At 38.8% G+C, this 16,853-nt stretch overlaps 1 protein-coding gene across 1 annotated transcript in view; it reads right to left on the bottom strand.

The window, feature by feature from the left end:
* dpp6a (dipeptidyl-peptidase 6a) overlaps positions 1-16,853 on the bottom strand; it is a 380,416-nt gene that overhangs the window by 9,594 nt on the left and 353,969 nt on the right. Inside the window, 3 exon segments of the mRNA XM_048173881.1 lie at positions 2,820-2,919; positions 5,940-5,994; positions 6,222-6,416. Of these exon segments, the coding sequence (XP_048029838.1) occupies positions 2,820-2,919; positions 5,940-5,994; positions 6,222-6,416 (350 nt within the window).

Here is a 16,853-nt window from a genome sequence, read left to right as displayed (position 1 = left end):
AATACGCGCCGATGCGCCTGGTGACTTATGAGCAGATTTCTGTGCTGTTGCTGCTGTGAGATGTGAGGTATTGTTTATGATGAACACACACATGCTTCATTTTTCATCCCTCTGTTCTCAAGAGTTCTTGGAGTTCTTCAGTCCTCCTACAGGCCCAGCTCTGAATACTGATGGGATCCACTGACACGCACAGACAGGAAGCTGCAAGAATGGATGATGAATTGGACACTCCACCTTAGGAGGCGTTTCAACTGTGTATTTTTGCACCTGGACTTTTTTTTTTTTAATTGTTGGTCTAGTTGTTGGTGACATCTTACATCACATCTCACAGCATCTTGCACCATTTTCAAGTTATTGCATCAAGTAAAAAAATAGTGCATACAACAACATACCAATCAGAAGAAGCTATGGGTGGGACAAGCATTCTAATGATTTTTCCCATTCCTGATATGACATATATACATCTGTTTTAGAAGACAAATTTTTTTTAGGTTATTTTATCATCTGAGATACATTTGTAAAATGCTTCCTGCCGAATGTTAAAAAGACATTCAGCAGATGTTTTGATTTAGAATGCATGTGAATCTGTTTAAGACTTTCGTACACAATAATATCAAATTCTAGATGTCTTCAGAACCTGTATGTGCTTACTGAGATATTCATACCCAAAAACAGACCCAAACAGATATCTGCAGAATTGTAGTACTATTATCAAATGATGATAAAAAGTTTTAAAAGTTACCAGTTTTAGGCTGGCCTGCCCACAGCACTCATCAATGTCAAAATGATTGAGATGGCCAATCAAATCAAAGAAAATGGGCTTTACTGTTCACATATATGGAACATGATTTCTAGCTTGATGCTTCAGTTCATTCAGCAATTGTGAAAGAGTGTGAGGTAAGATGTAAGTAGCTAAATATTCAATATTTAACAACTGTTTTACAATAGAAATGTTAAACAACCAACAATAATATCCTGTGATGCAAAAAAATGCATTTTTTTGTCATATTTCACCATTTTGAATATTGTATGAATCAGCAAAATGTTTCTTGTCTCGCCACATTCGGTTATGTATTTAAGCTTGTTTCGGCCACTGAATAAAAATATAAAAGGTAATTGCGACTTTTTATTTCGCAATTCTCACTTTTTCCACAGAATTGCATGATATACTGTAAACTCACAATAGACTCACAATAAACTCACAATAAAGTCAGAATTGCAAAATATAAACTAACAATTCTGAGAAATAATGTCAGTCTTTTTTCCTTAAAATTGGATTTTAGTCAGAATTGCAGGATATAAACTTGCAATTGAGAGAAAAACAGTCAGAATTGCAACATACAAACTCGCAATTGCGAGAAAAAAAGTTCAGAATTGTGAGATATAAACTCGCAATTGTGATAAAAAGTCTTAATTGTGAGCTATAAACTTGCAATTGCGAGAAAAAAGTCAGAATTGAGATAAACTCGCAATATCGAGAACAAAAAGTCAGAATTGCGAGATTTAGACTCGCAATTGCGAGAAAAAAGTCAGAATTGAGAGGTGCAAACACAATTGTGGGAACAAAAAGTGAGAATTGTGAGATATAAACTTGCAATTGCAAGAAAAAAGTGAGAATTGTGAGATATAAACTCGCAATTGCAAGAAAAAAGTCGGAATTGCGAGATATAAACTCGCAATTGTGAGAAAAACATTCAGAATTGCGAGATATAAACTGGCAATTGCGAGAAAAAAGTCAGAATTGCGAGATATAACTATCTTAATTGTGAGAAAAAAAAGAGTCAGAATTGTGAGATTAGTCGCAATTATATTTTACACTTTTTTTATTCTGTGGCGAAAACAAGCTTACATAGTTATGAATTGCATAAATCACATAATACTTATCTGAATGTGATGAGACAAGAAACATTTTTGCTGTTTTGTCTTTTCAACATATGTCCACATTCACTTATTAATATACTATTTTAAAATAAAACTCTTATTTGCAAATAGTTCAAAAAGGGTTTATATTTTCTTTTACTGTTCTTCTTTTGTTTTCTTTATTCCCATTAGTCCATTTAAATCTTTTAGTTGTTTAATTCCTTTAAATAAAAAGACCATAAAAAAAACTATATATATATATCCCCCAGTGTTCAAGACATTGTTACGGCCTTGCAAGCATAATGCTAGAGTCAAGACATTTTTTTTTTTTCAGTTTTGAAAACAGAAGCTAAAAGTACTCAACAGCTACCTAATGTTAACTGCTGTTCATTGCAGATACAATGGATGTTAAAAACAAGTCTTGAGACCTGTTCCATTTTGTTATGCCCCTTATGTCTTAATACAGGAGTGTCCAATCCTGTTCCTGAAAGGCCACTTTCCAGCAGAGTTTTGGTGCATCCATGTCGTAATTACCGTAATTACATGATTTCAACTTGTAAAAAGCATTTATGTCCTCATAGAGCTTGTAATTACACCTTGCAAGCTGGAGATTTTCTGAGCACTCCTACTTGTACCATGTGACCGCTGTACCACCTGACTACTGCAGATTCATTTAGGTGTTCATAGTGTTGCCATAAGACGTGGGCCCAAGGACGTGAACATGTCCGAGTAGAACGTCATGTGTTGTAATCTTGAAATTATGGTAATTACAACATGGCGTGAACGGAGCATTTAGCTCTAGCCTTCATTAAACACACCTGAACCAGCTAATCAAGGTCACTCAAAACTCCTAGGCAGGTGTGTTAAAGCTAAACTCTGCAGGAAAGTAGTCTTCCAGGAGCAAGATTGAATACCCATCTTAAGACACACACACACACACACAAACAAACAAATCCTACCATATAGTGCAAAGTCTGTGATGGGTGAGAGCACTGCAGCACACTTGAGCATGGAGTCCTCAGAGCTGAGCAGAAGGCTGGTGATGTAACCTCCATACACCTGAAACACAAGAAACTCAACTCAAGACCTCTGAGATAGCACTCTCATTACTAGTTACAGAAGTTTCTGATATGGTCTGTGCTCATTAAAGTGAGGCAGAAATTCAGCCTTTGAACATGCATTAATTAATACTGTGAAAAATGACAATCTTTCGAGGAAAGAAATAGACATGAGCAAAAACGAACATGTAGCCAGAAATGTAGATGGTCTCAATTAAGTTCTTCTTACTGCATGAAACCAATTTGTTCTGCTCTTCTTCAGGACTGAAATTAGTGAGACAGGAAGAGTTTATGTGACATGCCGTAAGTTAGACAGGCTGTGTAGACTCTCTCATCATCACATCCTTAATGGTCACAGACAGTGTAGCTCTTTTCCAAAACCTGTTTACAACTGGTATTAAGATGCGTTTTGGTCAGTCAGATCACAAGTGGACGATGGTAAATACAGGTGTAAACGGGGTCTAAAACGTTTTAAGCTTGTCCACTTTCGACCACTTCCAGAGGTAGTCGAAAACGCATTCGACCAGATTTCTTTCATAGTGTAAACACTCATGTGGTCGAACAGCCACAAAAGACCGCCTACTCTCCGCCTACTGACCGAATGCATAAACATTATGGGAAGTGCTCTAGCCAGGAGGCATTTAAACTTTGTTGGCAGGAGACCCAAGTTTGGTTTGAAGATGAAAAATGTACCAAGCACAATGTTCTCTCACCATTCCTGATTTCTAACTAGGGTTGCAAAGGGCTGTAAAGTTTCCGGTAAATTTCCGGAAACTTTCCACGGGAACTTAACCTGGGGAATTTTGGAAATATTCCAATTTGGAAACTTAACAGGAATTTATGGGAATTTACGGGAATTTTTGGAAATTAATTGGAAATTTTGGCAAATTTATATAAATTTACATAAAAAGTATCATATAAAAACAAATATAAACATTTTCTTTGGTCATACCATAAAATAACAGTTATTTATTTTTCGCATTCAATTAATTCTAATTTAGTAAATATGTAAAATAAATATATTTTTATTGCAACAATTGTTATGTGTTATTTATTTTAGTGTCACGTGATCCTTCAGAAATCATTCTAATATGCTGATTTGATACTCATTTATTATCATTGTTGGAAACAGTTGTGCTGCTGAATATTTTTTGGAACCTGTAATACTATTTTTAGGATTAACTTATTAATAAAAAGTTAAAAAGAACAGAATTTATTCAAAATAGAAATCTTTTCTAACAATATCACTTTAATATCACTTTTATTTAACAATTTCACACATCCTTGCTGAATAAAAGTATTAATTTCTTTGATAAAAACAACAACAAAAAAACAAAGAAAAAAAATTACTGACCCCAAATTTTGAACGGTAGTGTATATTGTTACAAAAGATTTCTATTTTAAATAAATGCTGTTCTTTAAATTTTAATGCACAACTGTTTCCAACATTGATAACGGAGTATCAAATTAGCATATTAGAATGATTTCTGAAGGATCATGTGACACTGAAGACTGGAGAAATGATGCTGAAAATTCAGCCTTGCATCACAGAAATAAATTATATTTTCATGTATATCAAAATAGCCATTATTTAAAAAATTGCAGTTAAGTTTCACAATATTACTGCTTTTTTCTGTATTTTTGATCAAATGTGCATGTTATGGACTGGGAGAATGCACCGTGCATGCAGGGGGTGTGGCCTCAATAGCCCTGCAGTAAGTAGTGTGCTGTGTGAGGGTAAAATTTCAACTAAAATTGCATTAAATATGGATGTTTTAACCAAAATTATGCTGCAAGATGTTCTTTTCAACTACATTTAAGTACCCTGTCATAGGCTAACCTGTAATTTTGCAAATTCCCTGTTTATTCCCATTAATTCCCATTAATTCCCATATATTCCCGTTAATTCCCATATTCCCGTTAATTCCCATGGAAAGTTTCCAGCTTTGAAAATTCCCGGAATTTTGCAACCCTATTTCTAACACACACGCACCGCATTTGGCGTGGGCTTGTGGCTATCAGAACAGAAACGAAAGCTACTGCTCTCTGTATGTTTTTCCGTTGTCTCTGGGCACATTCATATGTAAATTGCACAAGCTTATTTTGTCCATTAGATCAAAAGATCTGAAAAAAGCCATACATTTACCCCACCCATAGAACCTCCCCTTGAAGAAATCAGGACAGAAGTGAATGGTTAGAGATGGTTAGAGAGTTGGACTTGTAACCCAAAGGTTGCGGGTTCACGTCTCAGTACTGGCAGGAAATGTAGGTGGGAAATTGAATGAACAGTGCTTTCTTCCACTCTCATTACCCACAACTGAGGTGCTCTATGAGCAAGGCACCTAACTCGGACTCCACAGCTAAAATGGCTGCCCACTGCTCTGGGTGTGTGTTCACAGTGTTTGTGTGTGTTTTTGTGTGTTCAATACTCACTGCTGTGAGTGCACTTGGATGGGTGAAATGCAGAGCAAAAACACCTAGTATGGGACACCACACTTGGCTATATTTTCATTCATTAACTTTCATAAATGCCCTCCAAAATGCTTTCAAGATGGATTTAAATACAATCACTCAAACCACTTCAGGAGGTGTTTTGAGATGCATTCCAAAGAAACTGACCAAGCATAGATGCATCTGGTTGTTGAAGCCACATAAGTAAATTTTACTCCTTCCAAAATGATAAAATCAGAGCATAGCCAGATATGACAGCGCTACTGCAATACGCATCGCCAGAGATACGGCCCACCAGAAATGTGGCATTTAGGTGGCCAAGTGTAAATGAAACAGTTTTAACAAATCGGATAGCTAAAGTAAAAGCACATTAAGTGAAAAGTGTAAATAGGACCTTTCAGTTAGAATGCAGCCTTAGGAGACAGCGAAGAAGTTTGCTAGGGTACTAATGTACTTTCTGTATGCATGTGCATATGAAAGAGGCAAATAAATGTCTGTGTATACATGTGACAGGGTTTCCTGTCTGGACAGATAATAACAGTAATAATAGATAATGCAGTATGTATTTACCTGCCCAAAAGCTCCAATTCTAGTCTTGTCAATGTATGGCTCCTGCATCATAACACTGCCAGACACAAAGACAAAATGTTAAATGGTCTGACATGTGTTGGACCTTCTCACATGCTAAATAGTCAGTGTCAATCATATCATGTTTTTAAGTCAGATTGTGGTATAAATGTAGATGTCTGTAGATCCGCCGTGCAGTTAAGGAGATGCAGCACGTTTGTGCAGCTGTGTGTTGGCATTGATGGATGTTCACTGTGTGTTGGGCGCAGATGGCTGCACAACTACCTGAGGACATCCAGCTGGTCTTTCTCCTCGAACATTCCCAGCCTGCGCTGCACCTTATGGAGTAAGTTAGTCCCCTGGAAGCCACTTCCACGACCGTCAAAACGCACTGCAACCACCCCAAAACTGCTGACTAGCACTGATGCCCAGTCAACGTGGAATTGCTCTGAGACCGACTGACTGCCTGGAGTCCCATCTCTGAGAGAGACAGAAAAAAAGACAAACCATTTTTATTAAGAAAAGAAGCATTTAGTAAGCTGCCTACCATTTCTGGCAATGATAGCCACGTTCTGGTATGTTCCAGTACATAAAAGCGAAAATATGGTTTTGCATGTGTTTTGACCCTTTACCTGCCCTTTTACTACGATTTTTGGATCTCACTCAAGTCTCAGAGCAATCCGTGACAATAACATATTTTCATTAAAAATGAAGTGTCAGGAAACATTACATTCACTTTGCACTTGCTTATTTTAAAGTATAATAATTCGGTATTAAATATTATTTTTAAAAGTATACTAAAGTGTACTACTTTTTCACAAAGACAGGTAGGCAGCTCACTGGGTTTTGAGACACAGTCACTATATTCACTATAGTCCTAACACAATATACACTGCATTGGCAGCTCTCTAGAGAGCACAGGTGATTGTCTGCTGCGGTATGCATGATGTGTGCGGTGGGTGGGTAATTGAAGGCAGGCTGCAGGTGAACTCATTTGTGGTGTAATTACAGTGGCTGAAAGTGTACTGCTGAAAAGACAAGATTAATAGCACCGACTGAAGTCCATTTCAGAGTTACACTCTTACTCTTGATGAGACCTGAAGCGCAGTGCAGTAACACAGAGCAGGAGAGGAACTGCTGTTTGTGTGTTAATAGGATGACCTGCAGCACACACTTTAAAGGGCTCATATCATGGGAAACAGGATTTGCTCTTTGATATAATAGACCTCACTGTACTACAGACAAACTCTAAAGTTCAGGATTTACAGCTTCCTCCCCAAACCATTTATTTAAACTTAATTGGAAAAATGCCGTAGTTTGAAATTGTCTCAGTAATGAGCACGTTAACATTTGACTGCCTCTTTTTACATATTAATGACACCTATTTGGCATGAAGTTGTTATTTGTTTCATGCTAGTGGTTAACCATTATTGATTTTATTGGGTGATTCAGATGCAGATAAATATAATTTTATAATATACAGTAGGTGGCCATCCAAAACGGTGTTTCTACCGCTGCGCGTGCCGCCGCCGCCGCGTCGCAAAGTGCATTTGCAGCTTTTGACCGCTGAGTGGCGTTTTAACCACATGTTATCCAACCAATGCATCAAAGCACATTTATCTTTATGCAAAATGTTAATTTTCTCACATATTAGGCCTATATTTATCACAAATACATTTTTTATTTATATTTTAAACTCCTTCAATAAAACAGCATGGATTTTTGACACGCACATACTTTGTTATTCGTTACCTGTCCTTTATTTGACAGATAACTACTTAGGAAAAATATAGCCTATCTGTTTGGACACTGATTAAGAAATGGTTTCGTGTTTCATGAATTATATCCTTTATTTTAGTAAAACGTGAGTCACTGAATAATTTCGCTCCCATTATTAAGGCACGATTTAGCTAAATCATTAAAACTAAAAAGAATGGACGAATTAATAAAACGTCATAAAAAAAACTGCAACTCCTGTTGCAGTTTTTAAATGCAGGAGTGTATTCTATTCCTTAAAATATCAAATATAAAATTCAGAAACAACACATTCCAGCGGATAGATCGCCTCTTATTTAACACAGACCTACGAATTTATTATCGATTTATTCCACAACCGACTTTCTTGGTTTTCTTCCTAATTATTAATTAGTCAATTGGTTGATGAAACATTGATTGAAATTAAGATACAATTTATACAAAACGAAATTCACTTTAAAGAAAGACTTACTATAAAACAAAACTTAATGAAGTGGTCAAACTTATGTCTGACCCGCTGCATGTGTCTCCCAACATTGCGCATCCGTCATGCTATTCACTTTTCATAATCAACATTGGTGACATATAAAAAAAAATTATATTAGGCTATAGCCCAATATTTAAATATAAATATGAAACTAAATTGGCTACATTTTTATCCCTCTGGCCGACGAAGGCGCCGGCGCGTTCTGATGGATTTTCTCCTCATGACAGCTGAAACTACTTAAAACAGGCCTTCCGTCATTTTTGGCGATAGCCTACAGATTAGTGCAAGACTACAAATGGTCTACTTTTATTTGTGTACGCTCACAATAACAACAAAACCTTGTACTTTGAAAAATAAAATAAAATAAAATAAAAAACAGGGTGCGCTTTCAGCTGTCTCTCTGCGAGAATCTGAAACGTCTCAAAGGTGAATTTAAACTCAGCGAATAATTGTACCTAAAAAGAAAGAAATATCTCAATTCGATGAGATATAAGTCTGTTTTAAATAAGAGGCGATCTATCCGCTGGAACGTGTTGTTTCTGAAATCATGGCCAGTGCTCGTTGCTGCTGTTATTAGTTCTCTTGGCGCTCGTGCACACGCGCAGTTTTCACACAGACAATCGAGCGTTTCGTTCTGGTAAAAGCACAAAACAAAATGCACACAACGTGTCATATATATATATATACACATATATATATATATATATATATATATATATGCCTAGTAATGACTGTTTAATGACAGTAGCATGTCCGCTTTGTGTAAAGGTCTTTCTTTTAATTTTCGATGCATAGACTGTAGCCTAAGACTATCCCACGTTTTGAAATTAACTCTCACTTTAAATTTTCTAATGGTTTTTAAGGATGTTAAAATGTTATATAATAATGTTATTGTTGTTTTACTTCGTCCTTTCATCGTTTACAAACCAACATTTTATTATTACAGTCACTTTCCAATCCGTCCCTTTGCGCAACCTGGCGGTAGTGTTTTTACACGCGACTGAATTTCAGTTAACGCAACAGCCCTGCGGCGGCGGTATGCGCGGCGGTAATACCCATTTTGGTTGTCCACCTACTGTATATAAATACATAACATAACTGTTACATTCTAGTTCTGTTTTAGTTTCATTTTCCCTGTTCTGATTTGCCTGAGTCCTGTTTGTTTGTTAGTTTCCATGGTTGTTCATAAGTTCCTCACCTGTTCTTAGTTCTTAGTTCTGTCTCAGCTCTTTGTGTATTTGAGCCCTTAGTTTTCTCTGTTCTTCGGACCACACAAAGGACATTTTAGACCTAGCATGCCTCACCCACTCGCACCATTTTGAACAACGCATCGGCATTCACCAACTGCCCTGCTGAGGAGGACATCACCAACCCAGCCAGCCACCCCTCACACCCTGCATGGAGCCTATGCCAGATTCCACCGCAGACACAGAGCCTGAGCCTGCTGCGATGTCAGCGCCAGAGACAAAGCCTGAGCCTATTATCGCCCCGGAGCCCGATGGAAAGTCTGACTAGGTGCGTGATCTGGCAACATTGTCCATCCGAAGCCCTGCCCACACTTCCGTCACTGAGGGTGAGCTATACCTGGCCTATGGGAATTATTATGAGGAAATGAAAGAGGATATTCCTGTGAGTCTCTCTTTTTCACTGGTTCCACCCAGCTCCGAGTGTCCAGTGCCCCCGCAGGTTCTGCCCAGCTTCAAGTCTTCTGCCTCCTCTGCTTAAGCCAGCCAGTCCTTCGGCCCGACCTCTGCTGGCTCCCTTCAGTCCCTCAGCTCCTCCTCTGTTGGCTCCAACCTGTGGCACAGATCTGCCTCAAGTCATCCAGTCTCCAGCTCTGCCCTGGCAAGTGGATCCCCTGTCTCCGCCTGAGGCTGCGTCAATTCACCTTGTGACCTGTCAGCTAAGTCTTGGCTCCTCTTTCCCTCTGCTCTACCTGGGACCATTCTCCTCACAGCTCCACCGAGCTCCCTCGTCCCCTCCGGCTCTGCCTTGTTCAGCCACTGCTCTGCCTGTGTTACAAACTTTCGGGCGTTCAGCTGCACTTTTTCCCTCCACCCCATTGGCTCTGTCAGGCTCTGCCTTCTTTCTGGCTCTGCCTCAGTCCTCTGGCATCCTGGCTCCACCTCGACCACTCGACACCATATCTCCGCCTTGACCTCCTGATCCTACAGTGTTGTACAGTCTCCATCTCCATCAGCTCGATCTCATTCTGTCATCCACCTGGTTCCACTTGGCAAGTCTCCACCATGGCTCCTCCCTCCCTCGACTCCGCCGTGGGCCTTCATCCTGGCTGAGCTCTGGGTCCCCACCTGGCTCCTCCTGCCTTTGCCTCCTCCCTGGCTCTTCCTACATCATCGCTGAACTGGTTTCCTGCCCTTTGCCAGCTCATTGTCCTCCACCAAAGCCCCCTCCCTCCTCAGTTTGACTCGTTACAGCAAGGATCTGCCTTCTGGGGGGGGGGGGGGGGGGTTTATAAGTTTATGTTACATTCTAATTCTGTTTTGGTCTTTTTTGGTTTTGTTTTCATTCTTTTCCCTGTTCTGACCATAGACTGTAAAAAAAAAAAAAAAAAGATGGTTGACACACCTTCACTCTCTTCCATTGTAGTAATTGAAACCGCCAGAGTGTCAATATGGCGCTGACATCTTGAGTCTCGAGTCTGCGCATACTGAACTCGGAGCTCAAGTCTGCACCGTAGTGAGCACAAAGTGGAGCAGCGATATCAAGGTCCCACCCACACTCAGAACAACTCATTATGTCGGTGTGAAATAAACAGTTATGGAAATGTAGAAATTAAAGTTAAAGCTCCAATCTCCTCGCAAAGATACAGAAAAAAGTCTGTTGGCATCTCAGTGACTACTTGACACAGAGAAGCTGTCAATCTCAACTGTCAATAGGGATGTGCCGAACGAGGCTTCTGAAGCAATGAGGCTTTTACAACAAACTGTGTTGGTGCTTCGAAGCTTCTGACACAGTGCTCTACTTCGCCATCTGGTGGTCAATAAAAATTCCTAAACCAACTGTGTAATTCAGATGTTTTGTTCATTGGTATGTCACTGTAAGTTTTATTTGGAGATTTAATAAGCATATATATCATTAGCAAGATAGCGGAGCGTGTGTGTGCAGCCATAGAGGTTCCAAATTTCATTGTATTTTGCACAATATAATGACTATAAAGACTTACTGTTATTCATTTTTACTTGCATTACAACTTGTCTTTTATTCTAAATAGAATATTTCATACACCAATAAATTAGGCATGTGTGATTTTGCACCATATTTTATGTGTTCCTTACAAAACAACACAAACATACACATTGTTAAAAAAAAACAAAAAACAAAAAAACAAATACAGATGCAATTACAAACCCGATTCCAAAAAAGTTGGGAAACTGTACAAATTGTGAATAAAAACAGAATGCAATGATGTGGAAGTTTCAAATTTCAATATTTTATTCAGAATACAACATAGATGACATATCAAATGTTTAAACTGAGAAAATGTATCATTTTAAGGGAAAAATAAGTTGATTTTAAATTTCAATGGCATCAACTCATCTCAAAAAAGTTGGGACAAGGCCATGTTCACCACTGTGTGGCATCCCCTCTTCTTTTTATAACAGTCTGCAAACATCTGGGGACTGAGAAGACAAGTTGCTCAAGTTTAGGAATAGGAATGTTGTCCCATTCTTGTCAAATACAGGCTTCTAGTTGCTCAACTGTCTTAGGTCTTTTTTGTCGCATCTTCCTCTTTATGATGTGCCAAATGTTTTCTTATGGGTGAAAGATCTGGACTGCAGGCTGGCCATTTCAGTACCCGGATCCTTCTTCTACGCAGCCATGATGTTGTAATTGATGCAGTATGTGGTCTGGCATTGTCATGTTGGAAAATGCAAGTCTTCCCTGAAAGAGACGACGTCTGGATGGGAGCATATGTTGTTCTAGAACTTGGATATACCTTTCAGCATTGATGGTGCCTTTCCAGATGTGTAAGCTGCCCATGCCACACGCACTCATGCAACCCCATACCATCAGAGATGCAGGCTTCTGAACTGAGCGCTGATAACAAATTGGGTTTTCCTTGTCCTCTTTAGTCCAGGATGACATGGCGTCCCAGTTTTCCAAAAAGAACTTCAAATTTTGATTCGTCTGACCTCAGAACAGTTTTCCACTTTGCCACAGTCCATTTTAAATGAGCCTTGGCCCAGAGAAAACGCCTGCACTTCTGGATTATGTTTAGATATGGCTTCTTTTTTGACCTATAGAGTTTTAGCTGGCAACGGCAAATGGCACGGTAGATTGTGTTCACCGACAGTATGTTTTCTGGAAGTATTCCTGAGCCCATGTTGTGATTTCCATTACAGTAGCATTCCTGTATGTGATGCAGTGCCATCTAAGGGCCCAAAGATCACGGGTATCCAGTATGGTTTTCTGGCCTTGACCCTTACGCACAGAGAGTGTTTCAGATTCTCTGAATCTTTGGATGATATTATGCACTGTAGATGATGATAACTTCAAACTCTTTGCAATTTTTCTCTGAGAAACTCCTTTCTGATATTGCTCCACTATTTTTCACCGCAGCATTGGGGGAATTGGTGATCCTCTGCCCATCTTGACTTCTGAGAGACACTGCCACTCTGAGAGGCTCTTTTTATACCCAATCATGTTGCCAATTGAACCTAACAAGTGGCAAATTGGTCCTCCAGCTGTTCCTTATATACACATTTAACTTTTCCGGCCTCTTATTGCTACCTTTCCCAACTTTTTTGGAATGTGTAGCTCTCAAGAAATCCAAAATGAGCCAATATTTGGCATGACATTTCAAAATGTCTCACTTTCAACATTTGATATGTTATCTATATTCTATTGTGAATAAAATATAAGTTTATGAGATTTGTAAATTATTGCATTCCTTTTTATTCACAATTTGTACAGTGTCCCAACTTTTTTGGAATCGGGTTTGTACATGTTTTTATTCAAAAATATTATTTGTTCCGCTGTGCTGGAGCTTAAGTGGCTCCTTTTTTTTACTAATTACATCTCCGACTTTAGAAAATATTTGTTCACGTGGATCAGATGTGGCTGTAATGGCTAGATATTTACTGGCCAAAGCATGTAGATGGGGGTACACTTTATGGGCCTGCCAGTATTTGAGATGGTCCTCACTTCGAGGGAGGTATGGACCATTGATATATTTCTTGACCTCTATGGTCGCATCAGCATTATAACTATGATGCCGTTGTGTCTCACTGACCCGGATACCCAGGAGCTTCCCACAGGTCATCTGAGGATGGTGAATTCTGAGCTGCCTGTATTGATGATGCCTCTGCTTGTGAAGCATGCTCACTGGTTAGCCGGATCATTGAAGCACGCTCACCAGTCAACAGACGTTCAGCTTCACGGGCATTATCCTGGTTGCCAAACCCAAGGATCTTAAATCTGGGTTCTAGCAATGTGGCCAGTGCAAGCACACGGATAGATTCAACATTACTGCACTGCTTGTTGAGGTACTGCTGAAGAGCTATTCCTAAGGATGAAGCAGATGCATTTCTCGCCAGGGCTGTTTTTTCTGCCACCTTGTGTTGAATCATCCTAATGATTGGGATGATCTTTAAAGCTGACACTGTCTTCTCCCCAGAGAGCTCTTTAGTAGCATACTTGAAAGGTGCCAGCACTTCAAGGCTTTCCAAAATAATGTCAAAATCAGCACTTGAAAGTGGCATGATGTTGCTAGACAAACTAGCCAAAGCAGCACCAACAGGCTCTCTGAGGTCAACGAGTCTTTGCAGCATATCATGCGTGCTGTTCCACCTGGTGTCCACTTCCTGGAGAAGCTTTAGGGGTGTCCTGCCCATCCTTTCTTGGGCAAGGATAAGCTTTTCAGTAGCGTTAGTGCTGCTCCTAAAAAAAGATACCACTCTTCTTGCTTTGCTACAGATGTCTCCCAACACCTCATGTTCTTTAACTGCCCTCTTAACAATGAGGTTGATGGTATGAGCAAAGCAAGGCATAGTCCCAGCTTCTGAATTCCTGACACCTTGTTGTCCACATTGTCTGTCACCATGGCAGCAACTGAACCAGCGAGCCCCTAGTCAGATATCAGATCTGACAAAGCCTCTTTGATGTTGTCAGCTGTATGTGATTTTGGGAACTTTGATACTCCAAGCATCACTGAACCCAGTGTAGTGGCAAGTGACACCCAGATAGGACTCCATAGTGAGGGAGGTCCACATATCAGCTGTGAGGCAGACAGATGGGACGTGCCATAGCCTTTTGCTTCTCCTCTTGGTATTTCTCTCTGACCATTGTCTTAACAGTTTTCCGGGTTGGCAGAACATAGGTGGGGTCAAACTTCTTCACAATTCCTCTAAATCCCTCATCTTCCACAATGGAGAAAGGCTGCAAGTCCTTCACAATCATGCTGACAAGGGCCTCATCAAGCTCCTTCTTCCTTCCTAATAATACACAGTACAATTAACATTCATTCATATTGGCAGAGTAATTCAAAATAACAAAGTAAGTAATTTAAAGTAAGCCCTTCAAAGTAAACCCATGTAGTGTTTAACCAAGTAACATAAAATTAAATTTCATCTTTTAATAAATGTGCATTGGCAATACAAAATCTGTACACCCCTTGGGAGTTCAGATGGTTACAATATAGACACAATTCAAAAGTGTTTGTTTGGAGTTGGCCTTAAATCCAACATAGCCTATATGTATACCATAAATATAATATAACAACCCAACAAAGTAATGTATAATGAAGTAAAGGACACAAAATTCATAAAGCTATTTGAGACAAAAAGTTGGATTTAAAAAGCAACAAATTATGTGTTTAGAGGTCAGTGTTAAAGACATGAATATGATAAATAGGCTATTGGTTGACTTCTTCATATAAAGTTGTTCTAGCAAATGGCTTTGAAATTTTGTTATTAGTGATTTGTTTAAATATGTGTGATACTCAGTGTTTTCCCTTACAAAAAAGAACTGTAGTATATTGAAGTACAACTGCATTAAAACTGCAGTACAAAGTAATATAACTGCAGTATAATTACGCACAGCCATTTGCAGTATAATGAAGTATAATCACAGTACAACTGCAGTACATTGAAGTAAGGGTTTATATTACACCACATGAGCAAATGGAATAGAATATCAAAACTTGAACTCCAAAAGGGTGTCTTACTTTTTCACTCATTGTTTATGGGGAGTATATTGTCCCAAAGGAAATTTATTTCATTATTAGTATTAAAATTACCTTCTCCAGTTGGTGCAGACTGGTTCTCTGTTGTAGGAGTGTCATTGGCCAGTGCATTAGGATGTTTGGAGCGTAGAAGCTGAAGCATTGAGGATGTGTAATTCGAATACGACAAAGTTTGGTCGCATATCATGCATGATACAATTTTTAAGGAGTGTCGAGACTGAAGTGTTCCCACACTTGAGAACGTGCATTCTCCATATCGAAATCAAACACTGTGAGCTGTTGACAACTGAAGACAGCATTAACAAGCAGCAAACAAGTTTGTGGATGAGGAAGTACTTTTATTCTTTTTGGGAGCAGTGGTTGAGCCCGCAAGGTGTTTTAATTTACATTCAGACAACAGACATTTACACTTCATTGTTTTTAATAATACTTTAATTAACAGCAATACACACATTAAAAAAAACTGCATACATATAGGCATGACCGAAAAATTATAATATTGCACTAAATGGATAGCGGGTATGGGACAGCGCAATCAACCCACTTTGTATTACAGGGAGGTAACGAAGCTTCGTTTCCACAGGTCACGTGACAGCCTTATTTCAAGCACTGTTTCGAAGCACTAGTGTGTCAAAAACTCGAGACGTGTGTCGACACTAGGTGGCGAACTACCCATCCTGTCAATCATGACGTCACACACCTGTTTATAGCATCAAATAACTAACTAAAACCAAAGTTATTTAAAGAACAAACACTTGAACTAACACCAGCGTGATACAAACTGCCTAAAATGACAGAAACCGTCTTTGGAAAAAAAAAAAATCTTTAAAGTGTAATTTGATACTTTAGTTTGTCTCACGTCCCAATACATTTCATGGAGAGGGCGGGTTTATGACCTTTACTGCTTCCAGCCACCTGGGGGCGATCGAGATGCTTTGGCTTCACTTTTCAGGACTCGTGTGGCATGCTTGGTTCTGACTTGCCTGGGTTCTGTTTGCTAGTTCGTTTCTATGGTTATTCATTAGTTCCTCACCTATTCTTTGTTCTGTTGATTACTCTGTGTTTTTGATTCCACAAAAACATATTTGAAACATTTTATTTAATTTTATTATTTATTTAATTATTATTACATTTTTATCTATCAATTTATTTAATAATATTTACTCCAAAAATAATGGATAATAAAAATGGATGGAAGGGAAGAATTTGGAACTGACATTCGATGGACTGATCACTTATTTTTACCAACCAACCAATCGGGTACAGTTCATGTCTTAAAATAGGCAAATATCGGCATATATACTGGTCACTATTTTTTAGCCAATCATAAAAGAGGTCATTTACATACAGAAATATCTCAGCAATGTGGAAAACTGGGTAAATTAATAAGTAAATTAGGTTAATAAATGGGAAATGATAACATTCAGACAAACTGTTGGGACTCTGACACACGTTTTACATATAACAT

Source organism: Megalobrama amblycephala, linkage group LG22 (genome assembly GCF_018812025.1).
Source record: "Megalobrama amblycephala isolate DHTTF-2021 linkage group LG22, ASM1881202v1, whole genome shotgun sequence".
Classification (NCBI taxonomy): Eukaryota; Metazoa; Chordata; class Actinopteri; order Cypriniformes; family Xenocyprididae; genus Megalobrama; species Megalobrama amblycephala.
The sequence above is the reverse complement of the archived record's forward strand: the minus strand, read 5'-3'. Positions and strand labels throughout refer to the sequence as shown.